This window comes from Oreochromis aureus, linkage group 8 (assembly GCF_013358895.1).
Source record: "Oreochromis aureus strain Israel breed Guangdong linkage group 8, ZZ_aureus, whole genome shotgun sequence".
NCBI classification, from domain to species: domain Eukaryota; kingdom Metazoa; phylum Chordata; class Actinopteri; order Cichliformes; family Cichlidae; genus Oreochromis; species Oreochromis aureus.
In genome coordinates, this window is record NC_052949.1 from 8,072,706 (window position 1) to 8,093,307 (window position 20,602).

Sequence of the window (20,602 nt, forward strand, 5' to 3'; positions counted from 1 at the left end):
AACTAAGCAAAGTTATTGTAATGCGCGAAAAAAAATCCAATTAAGACACACGTTTAATACAAAGGAAATTAAAATACCTGGGAATTATAGGCTAACTATTACTATTATTATTATTATTATTATTATTATTATTATTATCATTATTGTCATTATTATTATTATTTAGTATGTCATTGTTAATATGTTCTATTGCTCTTTATGGGGGGGATAATTTGTAATTTTTGATAATATGTACAAAATCTCAGCTAAATAATGAAGTAACGCTTCCTGTTTCCAGTTCTAACCGCCAGCACTGTGCCCTCCTCATTTCTTCGCATTCACTCACAGTCAGTGTCATTCAAATGATGTGGTTTGTGAACTGAGATTATTTTGCATTGTTTATGTAGCCTATAGACATTTTTTCACCACCTTGTACCATTTTTTAGCACTTCTGACAACATTAGCTTTGGAATTCGTAATTGGAAAAAAAAACATTTTGAAAATAGATGGAAAAAAAAAACTGTGTGAACGATGTTCTGTTAACTTGAGTGAAACATTTAAAACTTCAGCTAATTGAACTCTTTGCCCGGTGTGAAAGTTTTCCAAACTCTCAGCAGAGTCCCGCACACACGCCTCATTTCCATACCCAGGATCCCACGGCCGGACTCGCCCATGCTCCCACCTGATTGGCTCGCTTGTATCAACATAAGCCTTGCATATTTATGTCCCTCGCGGCTATTGGCCGTTGCCGCCGTCATTCTCGCGCGCGTCTCTGTATAAGGTCTCGCGCTCACCCAGGAGCTCGAGCAAACCTGAGATGAGGCTAGCGAGGGGCTGTGCTGCGCCTGTCGCAACTCAACACTTTCCCCAAATTTAAGCACCCTTGTGATTATCGTTTCCTCCATGCCTTCTCATTCCTGGATACACCGATCCCTCCGCTTTTATTTAGGCTAGTTTGTTTGTTTGTTTTATTTGTAGGGTTTATTTATTTTTAGGTTTTTTTCATGAGCATGTGCTTAATTTTGCAAGGATTGCAAAGGTGCCACCGGGAGTGAGTTAGGCAATATGCGCCGCTGGGATATGGTTTTCAACCGAAAGGCTTATGGAATATAGCCTGTTTTTCCACAACCTGTATGCCTTCTGGTCCAGCCCCGTGAAGAAGAAACTAATACTGCTCAGCATCATGTTTTTAATCTGGGTATACATGCTGTACTCCTGCGTGGGCTACTGTTCCACCATGCCAAGTTTGGTCGTGGAGAGTTACCGGGGCAAGGAGACTGGTTCTGCGGTGGGCAAGAGGACAGAGAGCAGCAGGACGGACCTGGTGTCCAGACTGCTGGCCAAACCGCAGCCCTGGGAGGATATAGAGAGTGACTATGAGGAACCGTCCATCAGGACCGCTGCGTCCAGAGACCTGCTCAATAACGAGCTGGACTCTGACAGAGCCGAAGACTGGGACGAGATGCACGGGGAGCACCAAAGAGCCCCGGAGCCCAGCGCCATGTCCAGCTTCTCCAACGGCTCCGGGAGCAAGAAGCTGCCGCAGGCGATCATCATCGGGGTGAAGAAAGGAGGGACCCGGGCTCTGCTGGAGTTTCTCCGGGTCCATCCTGACATCAGAGCCGTGGGAGCGGAGCCTCACTTCTTCGACCGCAACTATGACAACGGGCTGGAGTGGTACAGGTAAAACTAATCACCGGGCGTTTATTTATCTGGATGCAGGGCGAATACACTTTTCCGGGTTAAGAAACTGTACGAAAGAATTTGCAATGCAGTGCAGAACAGCGATGCTGAATTTATTCAGTAAGCCAGACAAACAAGGGTCCGAACGGCTGTAGATTTTCCTTAAAGTGCCTCAGATTTAGAGGTTGCACACAATTTTTTGTAAGCTTGTTCATTTTTCAATCCAACAACATTTAAGCCATTTTTCTTTTTTAAACACAGCTTAATCTATTTACCCAAAATTGATTTATATGTCACTTATTTGGAGCCCCTTAAAAGCACACCAAATTCTAACAATTATCCAGCAGGTTTTGAGTTTATTTCACAACTTAAACCTTTAAATAAACACACAGGTTACCTCCGCTTTGTTCTGTCTGTTTACGTCCTTTTGGATGTCGGCAGCACAGATTAGGCATTTTTAATTAACAGTTAATTTTGAGGATTAATGGCTTACTGATTTTTTTCTTTCCATCGCGTGCGTAATTTTGTTTTGAAAGAATCGAAGAATTGAAAGCGCATTATGTAGCCGGGTAGAGATTACGGTGAGATTGGCGTGTTTCTGCGATGTGCAGTGATCTCTGTTGGACACACTGCAATATTGCACCTCCACGGGGATGCGTACTCAGGCTTGTATGTCACATTCAAACCTACTTTTCCAGTTTCTTTGATCGAGTCGTGTTATTTTACGACCAAGGAGAGGTTTTAATTAAATTATTTCTCATTTATTACGTTTGTACGGGGTACAGTCAGGTCCTGACCGACCTTAATCCTTCGCTTATAGTGAGCAAATACGGACAAATTTCAGACTACTCAGCTACAACGCCTTATGAAAAGAGGCTTGAAGCGCAATTCAAGCAAATCTGACCAACCTCACTGTGTTAAGACCCAGTTAAAAAAAGGTAAAATTTGTTGATTTGTTAGATCAGGTTTGAAAAATTAAAAAATCTCAATATTATTACATGTTTGTCCCGTGGAATATTTTACCTAATAGTGTTTGTTGCTCTGACAGGGGTTGAACTATTGTTATGTCAATGGGCTTAAAGGCAAGAAAATGGCATGTAAAATACAATGAAGGGTTCTTTATAGAACAAAAGCCATTTAACATCTTCAGAGGTCCACAGTCTGAGATTATCCTGGTCACTTAAGTGTTAATATGAGGAGCTAAGGGACTATTGAGCTTAATGACCATACTTGGCAGGTCACAGCACAGACAGACTTTTAAAAATATATTCTAATATTTACCTGAGTTTTACACTTTATTTTTGTTTCTTTTTAGTTATATTTTACTTATCTTATTTTTATCAGTGCTCAGGTATTTTTTGTAAGCTATTTTTATAATGCAGGTAAAGTTCCAGCTGTTCATTTACCAATGGTCATCTGATTTTATTGATTTATTATCATTTACTACAGATACAATGTGAGAAATGACCAGTTATTGTTAACGTTATAATCACGCTTTCAAAAACATTTACCCAAAGTGGTTAATTACCATCTTTATTTATTTATTTTTTAAAAGTTTTGTATGAATATTTAAAAAAAAGCAGAGTTCATCAAAAGATTTTAAACTTTAAATTATGATCACGTCTTTGTGATTTGTTTTTCATGCGCTTGCTTTGATAGAAGCATTGATTTACTGCAGCCAGATTAACTGGTTTGGGAAGGTTGTTATTTAACTGACTTCCAGCGACTGCATGCCCAACTTTTCTTGTATGGGGAAATGTGGAAAAGTACAGTCAGCTTTTAGACCATGAAATTCAATACTTTTTCAAAACCATGTAAAGAAGTCAGGACTCAAGGTTTTGTGATAGAATTTTATTATTTGTTGATTATTTTGCATTGGAAACAAAAGCTATTCGACAACACTGGAGCAGTGTACACTCCACATTATTTTTATTTGTTTTATTTTTTTGTGATAAAGACATTTTATGCTTTGGAGGCACACCTAAACAGCGTTTATGTTAAACAAAAATCCATGAACTTTTTGTTCAAGTTCATTCAGATTGGTAACAGCAAAACCTGTTATGAAATACTTCTTTTAAAGAATTGCAGTGAGGAGTGCACATTACAGTGAAACAGCTGGTGTAAGCAGTCCCTGTACTGAAAAAAAGGGTTTCTTTTTCGAGGGTGAGGATGGACAGACAAGGGAAATTATACTTAATTCATTGCTGATCCCACTCACTGTCCCATTAGAATAAAATACTGGAGATGATTTGGCAGTTTGGGAGGGGAATACTGACATTTTCCAGACAGAAGCAAAATTGTGTGGCATTGAAATATTTTCTGTGGGAATGTGATCAGAGATCATGGTCATTTATGGAGACAGTTATGTGTGTGTGTGTGTGTTTGTGTCTGAGTTGTGTAACGTACCTCTCATTGTTTGTTGATTTGCACAATCTCCCTGTCATGCACTATTGTAACTAGCTTGCACCATCCTCGCCTCCCCCAATGGGCACGCATTTAGCGTTGGAATTCCACCAAGTAAATGCAGCCGCAGAGAGAGATAGAGAGAGCAGAAAAGACTCGGGGAGGCAGCGGGAAGAGAAGTTTCAAAGTGAAAGGAGGTGGAGATAACAAGTCCTTTTGTGGATTTCTGATGTTCTTTGACAGTTTTTAGTTGTGCCAAAGACAAACACATGATTCATGCTTTTGAACGAGGGGTCCTTGTATCAGGAGGTACACATTTTCGCAGTGAGGTCATGCATGAACTAGCCCCGACGAACACACACGCACACACACACAGAAAGAGTGACTCAGAATTAAGCAGGCCACTGTGACTGAATGTGAAGAGGAACATTGGTTCTTTATTTTCTATTTGCACCTGTTCCCTGGAGTAGTGTAAGCGAAACCGGTGTTATCTGATAATAATTTTAAAAACATGTATGCTTCTCTATAGCACACACATTAATGGCGTAATTGCAGTAAGGTAATTCATAAAATAAAAAAGTGTAATAGCTCCCAAAGAATATGCACAGGGAAAACAGTGCAAGTGCTTTTTTTTTAATTAACCACTTTCATTTTTGTATGATTTTTCACAGACTGGTATGTAACAAAGATATTTAGCAAGCAAACATTTGTAACTGTGTTTCACTTTATGGAATAAAACAATCAGAGAGAAGTGAGAGGAACGATCATAAAAAATTGCAGTGATTTAGCTTTTTTGAGAGTTTATAGAAATTTGTAATGAAGTTTTTAAGAAACTGCGAATAGCTTAAATCAGTTTTTTCCCCCAGTTTGTATGATCTTGTATGTCACCTTGGAACATGCTTCAACTCATGCACATTAGCTGAAGGCCTCTCTCCTGCACACCGACTTTGTTTTCTTCAACTTGCAGTATTTTATTTATTCCTAACTCTTGTTGACTACAGTCCTCATCTTGCCCTGTCAGTCTGTGGTGCATATTGCTCTCTTCATATCCCATTTAGCCGTATTTGCTATGAAGGCGCTTTGATATGTAATTACTGTGCTGTGGTTTTGCTGTCGTGTCGCGGGCTCTGGTCTTAGCTCACTGTCAGGGCCAGGCACTGTTGACGCTGTCGCTCCTCCCTCGGAGTGGCTTTAGCATTAAACGAGAAGCTGTACACATGTCGGGCAGGGTGCAGTAACATAGTTTACGGTCATATGGTGGTATGTGTCTTAGGTTTTCATATTGTGGTGTTAACTTGTGCTATTACTAAGCTCGTTTTAATTAGAAACTATCAGAGGCTGTCAGCTGTTTGTTCTCTGCATGAGAATTTTAAAAAAGGTTTGCTTCTGGTTGTGAGTTTAAAGAAGTGGTGTGTCAAAGTAAAGTAATATAACAGTTGGCTTGCACACTTCATGTGATTTGCAATCAAAGGTGATTCCAGTTCTGTAGAGATTGTTCTGTCTGAATGGGTGCCTTCCCTGAGCAGGATGTCTCGCTGGTCAACCTTTGTATCGAGTCTGTGATAAAACACCGTGGAGGTAAACGGACTTAAAAAGCAGTGTCAGTAAAAGCTACTTACAGCACCACAAAAGGACAAGTGGAGCATTGTTGAAAATGGACCTTCCTTTTTAAAAAAAAGAAAAGAAACCAAGTTCCTCTATCAGACTTGGGATGCTTGCGGAAGTCTGCACTGTTTGAAAGCCGTTATTTATCTCTACCCCCACTGCTGCTTCTTGAGTTGGAGTCAGACTGCATCTCTTGACCATGTCAGAGACGGTTCTGGATGGGTGCACGTCCTTTATCTGCTCGCCACAGGGGAGCTCCTATTTCCATGTAGGTGACCCATCCACTTTCTGTTGCCACTGACCTCACCCTCCTTTCTTCCTCTCAATGGCCAAAAGGGCCACCTGGTTCTATAGAACATCATTTGACCAACAAAACATCGAGTGCTAATGTTTGCATACATGGGATGTTTTAAGGAAAGTCAGTGGGTATGTGGAAGTGTTGTTCATTCAATGCATACAGCGTTATTTTAATAGGCTCAGCTGTGAAACCACAAATAATCTTCAGTTGATGTCACAGAAGACTGAAACTGTCAGACATCATACACAAATGTCTCCATGGCCTGACTCCTCTGGGATAGCCAGTATTGATTGGTCAGGCTTGATTGGAGGTAATGTGTAGAGGTGGGTTAAGAGCCTTTGACTGAGGTCAGACCCACGTCTGCTTGCTGACAGGGTCTGTGTGTTGACCATCTGCGGAGCTACAGAAAGCTGCTGGAAGCTACAAGCCCCACAGGGGATCTTACAACGCTTCATAAACAATCGTACGACAGCAGAAAACCTACTGAGTTATGTACAGGAGGATTTTAAAAAAACATTATTTTTAAACTGCTTTTGATAAAAATCAAGTACTGAAAGTTTAAGTGGCTCTCATTCAGATGGAGCTGCAGTGAAGACAATGCCAGATTCATGATTAGATACTTTGGCCCTCTGATTGTTTCCTGATTCCTGGAACTCCACAGTTCCTCTGGGAATGAGCGCCCGGCCAGCCAACCGTACAGCTGACAGCAGGTTCACATCCTCTGCTCAAATCCTCAATAGCAGTGGCCAACGTGAAAACAAGCAGTTTGAAACTGTGCCTCCGTGTTGGCTAAACTTCCACCTTCAGTTCCCATATGGGTGGATTATTCGTCAGTGGCACCCTGTTTCTCATCGGTGCCTCCCAGTTCTTCCCCCAAACATCATCCTCAAATCTCTTCCTTCTTTTCCAGTTTTCCAGCTGCGCACTTGTGTTGCTGATGTGCAAGAATGGTGTCACATGTCATATTTGGTTTTTACAATTCTGGGTGGGGCTCACTGCAGGCCTCGCTGACCAGACGTGACCCACTACCAGAGGAGGCTTTGGTCAGTGTAGAGGGGCGAGGGAAGCCCTCTCCTCTTTGCCTAAGCTGGCGTCGCCCGGTCAAGAATACAGAGTGACCCTGGGGGAGGTGGAGAAGCAGGGAAAAAAGACAGCTTTTATCTCCAAATTACAACCGGTTAATAGTGAAAGGGGAGACCTGTGGAGAAGGGAGTGGCAGCGCTGTGCCGGGGTGGTTTGCATCCCCCATCCTTCTCCTGTTGGTGTGCAGAGAGCACTAGCCACACCAGTGAAGACAATATAGCTGCAACAGACAGCAACCTCCTGCTGAATGAGAGGATAAAAGAGGAGGCTGACAGGAAGTTGCTGTCAACATCCGACTCAAATGGATGATGCAAAGAATAAGAAGACAAAGCCATTCAAACAAACACAAATAAACCCACACAAACACATTTTTAAAAGACACATTTTGTGGCACTGTTTTTTTTGCAGTTCTGTATAAAAGGAAGGTTGGATTGGGGGCTATGTTGGAGTGACTTAAGCATTGCAGTGCATGTAGTAACATCTGTGTAAAAGTCAGGACTGGTGCTGCTTTGTTAGATGTCAAACTCCTCTGGTTACACAATGCCAGCATGCTATGCAAAATCACACACCGGGGCGGCATTACACTGGCTTGTGTCAATGTAAATAAACAATGGCATCATAAAAAGAGGCTTGAATGGCGTTGAGGTAAAATCTCTGTGTTTATAATGCCAGAGTAATTCAAGCCCACCAACAATAAAATGCAAAGAATTCAAATGAAGTGGTCTTGGAGCAAGGAGAAAGGAAGCTTATGATGGAGAAAGCGGTATACAAACCCTCCCTCTGTGCTACGTGTGAATTAGACCCTTTTTAACGAGGTGATAATTTGGATGTTGTTTTACATGTCAGAACAGAACCAGACATCCTCCCTCCAGAGTTAATGGTCAGTCATTGCTGCTAAATAAACACTTTCTGGCACATTAAAAAGGTTCCCCTAGAGGCTGCTGGAGACAGACACCCGTATACCATTTTGTTAATTATTTACTGTTACTCTTCTAAAGGTAGGTTAATCAGGTGAGTCTTATGTCCTTTCCAAAGAAAAGGAAAAGTAGTTTAGGAGTGGGAGGAACGGAAAAAAAGTGATGACAGTAGACCTTTACAGCTTCACTTGTCCCAGGTATTAAGTCCCAGAGGTAGCCATTAGGGTGTTGGAGAGCAAGCCTGCCTGTGGGAGAAAGGAGGACACGCTTTCTCTCTTACACTCACACACACACATACATACAACACACACAGAAAGAGAACGCAAGGAAGGTCTCCCGAGGTTTCCATTAGCCTGGCAGTAAAAGAGCAGAGCTCATTAGAAACCTCGAGCTGTCTCCCTCCACCTTGGCTGCTCGACACTAGTCACTCTCTCCATTTAGATGTACTCCCAGTGCTGTTGGGCTCTCTCGTAAGAGCTGTAAGAACACTTCAGCTCACCTCTAAGACAACCTGGCCAAACTCTACTCAATGCCAATTATTTTTCCACCATGTGCAGTTTTTCTCTTCCTTGTTTAACTGATCTCAAGCTGAAAACTGCACTCAGTTACTTTGGAAGCAAAACCTACTCCACCACTATCTGTAAGTTATATTATTATTACTGTAGAGGTTATGTGCTAATTTAACACCAAAAAACCCCAACAGGAAGCCAGATATTAAGAATCTTAGTGATGTTTATTTATGAAAGGTGGACTACATTTTATTTGCTGAAAAAAAAGATGAAAAGCCTCATGATTTCTATCTTTGTGTGAAGAGTGCCATCGAAATAAGACTAAAGATAGTTTCCAAATCGGAAAATTTAGAGCATTCTGTGTTTTGGCGTGTCTGTTAAATTATGGATGTGCGCTGGCATTTGGAAGCCAGAAATACATCAAAGTGAGCTTATCACAAATGTGTTTAATCGCAACATCCTTTTTTTTCTCCTAAATACTGCAAAATTATTAATTGCATGGCTATTTTTAGACACGGGCAGCACTTGCAGAATTCAGGAAGGTGACTTGACATATAAGATGTTTATTGACATGTATCTAAAACCATGGTATTTCTCTAACCGTAGCAAAGCATAAAACATAACCACCAGTTGGAATCTGGATGGAAACCCTGCTCTTCTTTGTATTGAGAGCTCTGTTTGCCCACCTCCTTAGCGAAAAATGCCTCTGAATGGAATTTATAGGAAGCAATGCAGCAAAACATAACTTAGTTCTATAATGCTGAAGACAGAGTTATTGCTTGGAGATGTTATTGTATATTTATATAAAAAATCTAAGCTTCAGACCAAGGAAAAGGGAGAGATTAAAGGATAAAAACTGCTGCTGCCACTGTTTCCATCTCGGAAAGGAGTAGGTTAATTGTCATGCTATCCCTACTCAGTATAGCTAATTATATGTTTGCTTGGGAGGCAGGCTGTCTTTAGGAATTTGTAAACCATTAACCTGCAGCAACAGCTGCAGTGTGAGTAATAGAAGCAAAATGATAGAGCCCAAACACACGCAGAGATGGTTTTGGGCTCGGTGAGTGACATACAGTAGAGAGGAAATCCCCTCTTTCTTGCACACACACTTTGTAGTTCACCTGTCTTCAAAAAGGTGTGCAGGCAGTTACGGATGACAGCCAATTCAAACAGGATGCAAAGTAGCTTGCTCGCTCCCTCTGTCTCTCTGTGTGTGACTGCGTGTGCGCCTAGGGAGTGGGGGTGGTGGCATGTAAGTTCTTCTTGAGTCTGTTTCATCTTTTATTCATCTCTGCTGTAGCTAGATCAAGGAGTCATGTGCCTCTTGGTGCATGTCAAGCGTCAGGAAAGCAGTCAGAATGGCTGATTCTGACTGCACACCCACACATCAACACCCAGATATGCTTAGACACACACAGAGTACGCAAACACTTGCTCCTATGCACAAACCGAGTCTTCACCTGCAGCTCCCCGTTGTTGTTTGCCCCGTTGTTTTTTCTTTCACGGTTCATCGGTTTATTTCATCCCAGCTGTCATCCAGTCGCGCCCTGATACTGATGGAGTGGTGGAATGCGTGGCTAGCTCCGGGGTAACACCTTCAGCAAACACCCCAAGCAAACACATTGATTAAAGAGGATTACTAGTGCTAAACAAATTTTGGCTAGTATCACAAAGTGGAGGCTTTCACAGCGTGTCCGTCTGATGGCTGACGCACACGCAGCGAGTAGCTTGATCGCCGTGGCGGTGTCAGGTGAATCATCTCGTATCACATGTCAAACAAAGTGATGAGATGTAGTCTTAAGTGATGCTCAGATGATGGGATCTTTCACTTCTTTAAGGTTGGCCAATTAAAGCTTTTTACTTTTTTTCTTCTTGGCCGACGCTTTTAAAAGCCTGAAGGAGGAAAAATAGGACAGCACTTGTGAAGAGTTACACATTCAAAGCGGCGGAGGAGTTGCTGCTACTTTCTTCTCTCCGCCATGCCTTTCACCAACTCCTCTGTTTTATTTATGCCACATGGTGGGCTCCCTCGCTTCGCTGCAGGGTTATTAACACTCAGTAATTCTAGGCAGCCGCCTATGGCCACAGGCCGGTGTGGTTCCAGGCCTGAATAATCCCTGCGGCTCCACACATTCCAGTGTTGTTTTCCGAAGGTGCCAAATAGCAACAAATGCACTTGAAAACAGATTTTCCGAGTAGGAAAACTTATAGTTAGTTTTAAAATTGAATAATTTGTGCTTGTCACGCCTTTGCAGCGCTACCCATCATAAGGTAACCACGACAGCATCAGAGAAGAATGTCTCAACCTCACTTAAGTATTTTCAGGACATTACAGAGGGGGGTAAACATGAAGCCCATGGCATTATATGTGGTGGTTTGTTCTCTATTTATTTATTCTGCTTTACTAGTGTCTGATGTTGCCTCCAAAACCAGGCTGGGTATGAGCCCAAACCAGTGTGCATGGTCTGCAAACCGCAAGGCCTGATTCCCCTTCTTCCCCACTTTCTGTCTTTCCCTCTCTTGTCGATTCACATTGTCTCTGTCATTCATGCTCCCACTCCTACACACTGTTTTACACACACATTCCTTCTGTAAGAGGCGCTAAAATGAAGAGAAAAAAAAGCTCCACATCAGTGAAGTGCAACTCCCTGACTTCAGCTTAAAATGATGGATGGACGGGTTGCGACGGTTGGGTTAACTGTTTTGTTTACTTGGAGGGTCAGGATATTCCCAGGCTGCTTTGACATAGCGCAATGTCTTGATGGAGTTCAGGGCCTAGGAGTTACATTTATCAGCCAAATCAGGACTTCAAGCCCAGAATTTCTGTGTCAAAGTGTCACAGAGCTCTGACCAGTTTGTCCTCTGCAATCTGTGCTGCTCTGAGAAAGATTAAAATGCTAGCCTCTTAATTACACCCTGACCTTTTAGACCCGGCTGTGAAATCTTTGGCTACTTCCTTTTTGTCCTTCCTTCTGTTCTTGATAAGACCTTGTTAGCAGAAATGCTGCGATAAATGTTCTAGGTATGACCTTGAGTCAAGACCATGGGTACTATTGTTGGTGAGACGGTGGGACTTTCTAAACAGAATTGCTTTTTAGTAGAGGAACAGAGATAGGGGTGGAAAGTGGTCTGCAGTAACTCCATTAATACTGACAGGCACTCTTGACAACAGCATTCCCAGCAATTCGGAGGAGGAATTTTGCTTTCAAGCAGCACTCCTCCTTTTAGCTGCAAGATATGCCCCATCCCATGCAGGGTCCTGCTCTCAAGGTCTGAGTGTGTGATACCAGGCTAGCCTGCATTATTAATCCCTACAGCAGACAGAAGATTTGGAGGGGCTTCCACTCAGCCACCTTCTCTTTACAGTGAAACCATTATGCACTGGAGCCAGGCTGTTAATTTGAGGCTGTAGCATGACTTTGGTGCCTTTTTAGGTATTAATTTGCAAGCATGTGTGAAATGTACATGCACATATGGAGACTTACTCAACAGTATGGCTAAAAGAATGTATATTTTTTGGGGTTCCCAAAGACATATCACCATCAAACTGTAAGATAAAGATGCACGCAGACACCTTTCAGCCTACACTCCTGCAAGATCTCATCTTTAAGCAGGGGTGTCTGGCTCTTCTCAGCCAGGAAATGAGCTGTCAAAAAGCTCTAAGTGGCCACATACTAACACCTGGACTCCTCTTCGAGTGCTTGAAAGAGAGACCAGATGAAGCTTCTGCGACTCCATTCAGAGCACTCCTCCCTCTCTGCATTGGAGTGGCCATAAACCATCTTCTTTATTCTTTTAATTTACAGCCAAAGCCATGCTCTGTGGTAAATATAATGTCAGACTCCAGGCACGGTGGAGTGTATTTCAAAATGTCTGGCTTCTGTATGTACTTAAATGCTACTTTGAAAATATTCTGTGAACCAGCAGAGCCGTGCATGCTTGCCTCCCTTAGTAGCATCTGTAGTGCGCGTGTCGTGTAAACATGTTGCTTACTGCTGTTTCATAGCATGCAGGCTACTATGAACAAAACCCTCATCCATGAATTCTTTCATATGCGTTCATGATGCACATGTAATGTCCTGCATTTGCAAATCAGGCTGAAATGCTTGTTGTCTCCAGGATTGAAAAGATGGAAATAGGAACACTTTGGACTGTGAACGAACAAATGGCTTTCGAGATCCTTATCATCAAGTAAGGAATAAAGATGTGTCTTTGTATTTCCTGAAAATGCTTGTACGTTCAGCGCATTGGTTCATGAGAGGGTCTCGGAAGGAGCCCCTTGGAAAAGAAAGGGAGCCTTTCAGTACCTCTTCCCTCATTTCCTCCCTCTCCTGCTTTCCACTCGTGAAGTGTCACTTTGCTATCGGACTTCAAGGCCTGATTGCCAAGGGTCTAGTGAACCTTCTTAGATCACTGGAAAAGAATGAGTGAATGCAAAGAAAATTCAGCACAAAGTTAAGTGCTTGATTTCTCTGAAGTGCCCGATTTGTTTGATTTTCTTCCACTGGTGTATTCTGACAGGTTAATTGAGCCTGTACTTAAACATGCTTAGAGCACTGTACAGTGTATACTGTTGTTTTGGGTGTTGTTACCTCCCATGGGATGATAATACTCACTCCAGGGTATTCAAGCCATAGAAATCAGAGTGCATTAGCTTTAAATGCCCACGCGAGTAAAGCCACACCCTCCCTTTTTATGGTCGATACAGAATGCCCTCCAATTTGTCTGTATTCAAATAAACAAACCCTAATTTGAGATTCAAATGCTTTCAACATCCAGACATGTGAGACAATTGAAAACCTTTTGTATCAAATATAAAATCGACAGACGCACGCCAAATAGCTTTTTCCCTTTTGTCTATGAGCAAACCAGTCATTTTGTCAGGGATGCTGTGACACAGACAGCTCAGTGGCAGCCCGTTATCATTGAATCAAATGTGACAGGAGGGAGGCAGAAACATCAGATCGAAATAACCCTCATTCTGAGCTCCGATGGGATGAGGGCTTTTTAAAACGCAGGCCAAAGGGCCGCTCGGCTGGCCCTTCTTTGATGCTGTCATGTGACAGCGGCTTCTGCTTTCTGTCTTATCACTGTTTTTGGCTTACCTGTCAACTTGGAATTATTCTTAATGAAAAACGATGTCCACACACACACACACATAAATATATATATGTATATAACAATTTCAAAGTGCCACCAAGCAAAGAATTCTTTGTGATATACTATATGAGGTCCAATAAGTTATTTGGAGTGTTATTGTTTCCTATAAAAGACAAGAGTTGCTGTTATCTAAAGGGGACAGGGTGATGTTTGCAGGGCAATTTTGGCACACGTTTCACTTAAGAGCTCTCCAAACAGCTTCTCTTGAGGTTGAGAAGGATGGCGAAGTGCTCCACTCAGGCTCCAGTAAGCACCCACCCTCCACTTTCTGCCCCCTCTCTACCCTGCCCCCATCCCCGCCCCTGTGCCCTGACCACTGCCCTGCTCACCCCTCCGCTCAGGGACAAAGGCTCACTTTCAAAGAAAAGGAGGAAAAAAGAGGAGCCTGGTGTCACAGAATTGCCTGTTTGCTGACGGAATCTTTAAAAGCAGCACCTCATAAATCAAAAGAGAGCATAATAGGCATTGTTTCTCCAAGAGCTACTTGTCCCACTTAAATTCCCCTCCTTTTCTCTCTTTTCTCCTTTCCTGCCTTTTTTCCCCCCGGCTTCTTTGGCAGAGAGAGTGGGCAAAGTCTGAGGTGGAGATTTTTTATTAGGGGGGCCCTCTTCTTGTGGATTTGGCGCCTTTTAGGGGTTTCCTCGCCACTTTCTGACCATCCCCTACTTTTATGCTCCTTCAACCCCCAACACTTGATTTTTTTTTAGGATTCCCTGAGCTTGGATCAGCATAATCTATCACTATGCACATTGTAACTCAGGCCTCCTCCCTATCTCCATGCCACATTGTCGTGTTGAAATCGGATTAGCTCGGGAGCCATTTGCCTCTTCTGTTTGGCTCTGAACTCTTTTTGTATGTTAGCACAAGGAATGACAAAAAGCTTGCAGGCAGTATCAGCATTGTGCATCGAGAGAATGAAGAATGGCATGCAGTTTGACTCAAGCATGTTTGGTTTATACTCCTTGAGGACATTCAAGAGGTGCTTTACAAAAACGTAGCGTGTGCTCATGTGCTGTTTGCATTTATACATCCAGAAATGGCTTGCTGGCGTGCACGTTTTGATTTCAACAGGCTATTAATGTGCTTTTGGAAATAAGCTCGCTTTTCCCTCTCGTTTGCCCCGTTCACCCTACTGATGTGTCAGCAATCAAGATGATATCATCATAATTAGATCACAAGCAATGCATTAAAATTACACAAATGCCAACAACATTTCCATGAGACATTTTAGTGATTACCTAACATTACCCTGGGTATTTTTTTTTACTTTTCCCTCCCCACTTTTCAACCTTGTGCACACTGATATGTGCATTGACGACAGAGCTGATGTTACATGAATTAACCACGAGCTAAATGGACATGAACTAGATTCCAGCCTTTAGAGTATATTCCTGAGGAGCAGATGGAGGTCTGGGGAAGAATCAAGCATTACAAATGTCTAAATGTACAGAATGTGTTCAGCCTTTGTAATCCTACACAAAATGTTTACAGGTGACAAAGTGTTTGAATGGGAGCTGCTACCATAGTACTGTCTACACACAATGGGCTATCAGTGTCTGGCCTTAACAACAAAGGCGAGCTTCAGGCTACAACAGCCTAACAGGAACCTTATCTGTGAGAGTGTTTTCCCTGATAGATCAATGCCCTCAGTTATCCTCAGTTATCTCTCCCTTCCTTTGAATGATTTCAACTGCTTTTTCTTCATTCTTTGTTGGGATTTTTTATGTCTTGAATTTCAGCTGATTTTGTGTGTGTGCGTGTGTGTGTAACAGTCCTTTGAATCCTTTCCATCCAGCAAAAAACAGAAACATATTTGATCTCATGTACATTACACAGGCTAGTTTTTCTCCCTGGTCTGTGGGCCAAACAGGGAAAAGCGATCCACATCCCAATGTCAGTCAAACCGCTCTTATCGCCTCCACCATAATCTAGACTCTGAGTTTGGCCACTAGTTCTGAAATCCGATGCGGAGAGAGCGGAGTGCGTTCACTTTTCCTTCAAAACCAGTTGTTCCCATGTACCTCTTGATTATATGTCTGCATGTAACATATATGTTTAAAGCCCATTCTCCAGTCTTCGCACTAAACCAAAGCCATTCTTGTCAAAAAAACCCTTTCTGAAACAAGCATCATCATCTTTCAGCGGTGCTGCATTTACTGGGGGTCCAGTAGGGTGGTAGAGAACCGTGGCCATCTATACCTGAATCGGCAAGGCAAATTTTTTGTGCCTGTTTGCTCCATTGGGCATATCAAGGGATTTTGATTAAATGTGACCACTTTGAAACATTATATCCAGCAGTGAGGTTTGGGGAAAGGCAACTCAGGGACGACACATCAGATAATGGAATCTGCACATGCTGTGAGTTAATTTGGAAAGAAAATACACTGTAAGGCTCATCAGAATTATTCACAATGAAATGAAATGAAATCTTGCACCATCTAGGTGATCTAGGTGTTGCATTTGTCTTCTCATCCATGCGAGTCTGTGCAAGGCTTAGAAAACCTAATATGGTTAACGAGAGGATTGGTCACGTTTAGAAATTCCTCTAGTTGTTTGATTCTGGAGTAAATAAAGGTTTTCTGTTTTTTCTCAGAAGTGAGATATCTCATGAGTGAGTGAGCTTGTTGATGTTGGAGAGCTGCCTGCACTAATAGGTTTTCAAGCCCTATAATAAGGCTTTACAGGCTTAGTGAGTCATTGATTGCAGAGCACAGTACACTCCATCAACTTGATTACATTATGCAAGAACTTACTGCATCTTACCCTTCTCCTAACCTTCATTTTGGGCCTGCTTTCTTTTTTCTCTGCAGGGAGCTGATGCCCAAGACCCTAGAGGGCCAAATCACAATGGAGAAAACTCCAAGCTACTTTGTGACCAGGGAAGCTCCTGCCCGAATCTCCGCCATGTCCCGGGATACCAAGCTGATCGTCGTAGTGAGGGATCCTGTCACTAGAGCTATCTCCGACTACACACAGACGCTGTCTAAGAAGCCTGACATTCCCTCGTTTGAGAGCCTCACCTTTAAAAACAGGACTACAGGGCTCATTGACACGTCATGGAGCGCCATCCAGATTGGCATCTACGCCAAGCACCTGGACAACTGGCTGCAGTACTTCCCCATGGAGCAGATCCTGTTTGTGAGCGGCGAGCGTTTGATCAGCGATCCAGCTGGAGAGCTGGGCCGTGTGCAAGACTTTCTCGGGCTCAAGAGGATCATCACAGACAAACATTTTTATTTCAATCAGACCAAGGGATTCCCGTGCCTGAAGAAAGCAGAAGGCAGCAGCAAGCCCCACTGCCTTGGAAAAACCAAAGGGCGAACCCATCCAAACATTGACCCTGAGGTGGTGCAGAGACTACGAGACTTCTACAGACCCTTCAACATGAAGTTCTACCAGATGACAGGACATAACTTTGGCTGGGATTGATGTGAAAATGACTTTTTTTTTCTTTTTTAATTTGTTGAGAAGTTGTCTTTTTTCCTCTGTAATTCAAAGGCAAGATGTGGAGATATTGCTATATATATGTAAAATGTACAGAAAATCTATTTTATAATAATTTATTTTTATTTCTAAGCAATTAATTCACTAAGCTGCCTAACCATATTTGTACATAACATCTGACCCACATGTTGTTTTTAACATTCCTCATTTTTATTTTGAATTCTCATGCTCCTCCCTTGTGGTCCTGTAAACTCAGTGGATTTACTGGTGCTTCATAATGCAGATAATCAGCGAAGATTGAAGCAGAAACTAGGGCGGAAAGTGTAGAGGCACCATATTACGGGTACAGAGTGCTCACGGAGAAGTGGAGAATCTTCATGTATACTTACATCACACACTTTACCTTCATCCTCTTCATACCTTTTCTGAAAGCGATTCTTTTTTAAGGTGTTTTACATCCTTTTAGGTTTTTCATGGTGCAATTGTCCTGCTCTGTCATTGGCCCTAAGCAGCACATCTCTTGTCCCATTCCACTCAATAACAGGTAGATCAATAGACCTAATTGATACTCATTGTGTCACTCATGCTTAAAGTATACAGCTGCCCTTTCATTCTCAGTGCTCCTGCTGCCTGCTCTAATGAATGGCCCATCCATCAAATGTTAAATCCTATCCCGGACCACATAAGGGCCCATGTTAACGTTATGCTAATCAAGTAAAGGTAACTGGCAGATCGATCGAGCCTCTGCTCTCTAACTCCGCATTTGAAGTAGTGTTGGCTGGTAGCCAGGCTTTTGCCCTATCTACTCAGTTCAAAGGTCACACAAAGTCTCAATCAAATTTCCCTGAGAGGCATTTGATTTGTTGAGGAAAAGAAGAGTTGGTGCACAGCGGGTCACAGGGAGAGAGTGTCCTATTTTCTTTTCTTCTTCTTTGCGTGAGGTAGCAGAGGCATATCTGCCAGAAATCGAGCATAAAGATAGAAAAGATGACAGAGAGACGACGGCAAGGTTTCGCCTCACTGAAATGGCACTTCTTCAAACAGAAGTCCACCAGGCCCCATCTTAGATCCCAGACTAAACAGATCAAAGGAACAGGAAAGGTTTTTGTGAAGCACTCATAGCACAGCAAGAATTGCCTCAGGCAGGGTTTCGGTGTCTAACCTCTTGTGTCATCAGAAAACCTCATGTGCCATCATCCATGGCCGTTATACTTTATGCCTTATTCACTCTTCTCAAGTCTCATCTCTTCAATCTTAACACCCGTTGCCAAAAAAAACTTTATGTCGATATCATGTTTCACACGGCTTAGTCGCGATCTGCTTTTGTCCCCGGCATTGCTTCTTAGTTTTTGTATTTCTACTTGAATTCTTGATATGCAAGAGTGAGAAAATGTGTGGTGATCATCTTTGAAGTGATGTCTTTGCAGCGGATGGTGCACCATCATAAGGGCACGGGGCTGCTTTCAAGCTATGCTACGCTACGCTGTGCTATACTAAGCTATGCATGCTCAGTGTGGCAGCAGTTATGAAAATGCAGGCATGATGGAAATGAATTATTAGCGCCCAGAGAAGGGTTTTAATGCGTTTATGCAGAGCTCAGACTGAATGTAGATACCTATCCACACAAGAAAACTCATTCAAGTCAGACTGCCATTTAGTGAAAAGTCAAATCTGATTGTCCTTATTAAAATAAGAAAATGTTGTGCCTCTTCAACTGTTGGATCCAACACAGTTAGCCTGCTTGCGTTAAAACAGGCAACGACTTATTCTGCTATTTCTCTTATTTTCCATTTGAAACCAGCTACCTGGTTTCACCTCAAACCAATGGTCACTAGCAGGGGTGATTTAGGCTTGTTTTTATTCTGCCTGAGCGATGGTACTCCTAGTGAGAACGTGTTTGAAGAAAGCCTTCATCGCCTCTTCTCTACTTAGTGCAATGTTTGATTATTAAAAGCATTTATGGTGACCTCTTTCAGCAAGCTGTCACGTTGTTGAAGAAAAGTCGGACATTTTCCTGTAAGCTGATGGGAGTACTGCATTTGACTTCTGTTCATTTTTACCGAGGGGATATCTGAAAAAAAAAGAAACAAGAAAAAAAAAAATAAAACCCTTGCACCCATGGGTTTACTCCCATGTTGCTGCATCTGTTATGGTTGAGTTTTATTCAGCCTGTTTTCAGATCTAAAAATGTTAGAAATGTTTGTCTTATCCACATATAATATGTATTTAGTCTAGCAGATCTGTATGTACAAAAATGAAAAAGACATGTAAATCAAGTATTTTGTGGTATGTACATCAAAGGAATTAATTTTACACAATGCAAGAGCAACATGGAGCAGATGTTTCTAGATGATTAAATACTGAACATTCATAATATTTCTTTGTATGAAGAAATAAATAAAAAATATATATTTTACCAAATCCTCTGGTGCTTGACTTGTATCCTTGATTCTATTCGAGGACTACACAATCTACATAAAGTACTTTCATGAATACTACATATTCTACTACATACTACATCTTTTGCATCATGTGGTTTTATCTGTGTATATAGTTTTAAATGGAGTAATTCATCAAGCTATGTTATTTATTCAGTATTTTCTTATTTTTATTTTATTTTTACAGTTTCTTTTTCATGAGTCAGCTTCAGCCAGTCATGATATGTTCTGAGTATATGGCTTAGCCAGCTACACTTGTGAAAACTCAAATCCAACTTTGTCGTCAGTTCTGTAATATGTTGAGAACTTACACAGGATTGTAATGTCGTTTCCATGTGCAACTAGAACGAATCAAAATAAGAAAACAGAGCACTGCAACAATATGAGGTATAGTTATAGGAGATCAACACATAAATATGAATTACACAAAATATATTAAACCCTCTTTATTAAATTATTGCTGTCTATGTATAAAAATTGGAGGTGTACAGGCATGCTCAAAGTTACATTCATTACTGCAGTTCTTTGTATAGAAATACAGAGTATAAATGAAATGGTTTCTTTGCTTAGCATGGCTGGACTATGTGATGGCATTCATAAGAAGTTATTTCCTGTACAGCAGCAAACACAATACACTGCCTGCTATTACTATACAGCAATGTAAACAACCTGCAGATGCTCTTCAGTTCTTTGTGTAAGATGTTCTTGAGAATATTTTAAACAAACTGCGCGGGGATAAATCTAGGCATTTTAAGATGTAGTGAGGACAAGCCTCCTGGTGTGACACTTACTTTATATTCTTCATAGATTTGTGTCTAATATTTCTTGGTCGCTGCCGCAATAATCGATGATTGCCTGAATTTCAGTTGTTTACATTTACAATTCAAAATAAAGTCTGTAGTGCATATTTAGAGTAACCACACATATCAGATTTTTAAAAGAATATTCACATCTGTTCAGCTTTACTTTATGTGGTGAAAGGAGATATTTCATATTTGCAGTTTCTGTGAACTGACCCTTTAATTTAATGGCGCCACTTTGAGTTTTGGTACCCCACAACAACTGCCAGCAGACATTAGGTGG

General features: G+C 41.8%; 1 protein-coding gene across 1 annotated transcript; it reads left to right on the forward strand.

Moving 5' to 3' along the window:
- Positions 1–799: 799 nt before the first annotated feature.
- Positions 800–19,505, forward strand: hs3st3b1b (heparan sulfate (glucosamine) 3-O-sulfotransferase 3B1b). The gene is made up of 2 exons (XM_031760150.2): positions 800–1,662; positions 16,448–19,505. Exons 1-2 carry the CDS (start codon positions 1,082–1,084, stop codon positions 17,064–17,066), a joined length of 1,200 nt encoding a protein of 399 aa, XP_031616010.1. The 5' UTR covers positions 800–1,081; the 3' UTR covers positions 17,067–19,505.
- The last annotated feature ends 1,097 nt before the right edge of the window (positions 19,506–20,602 follow it).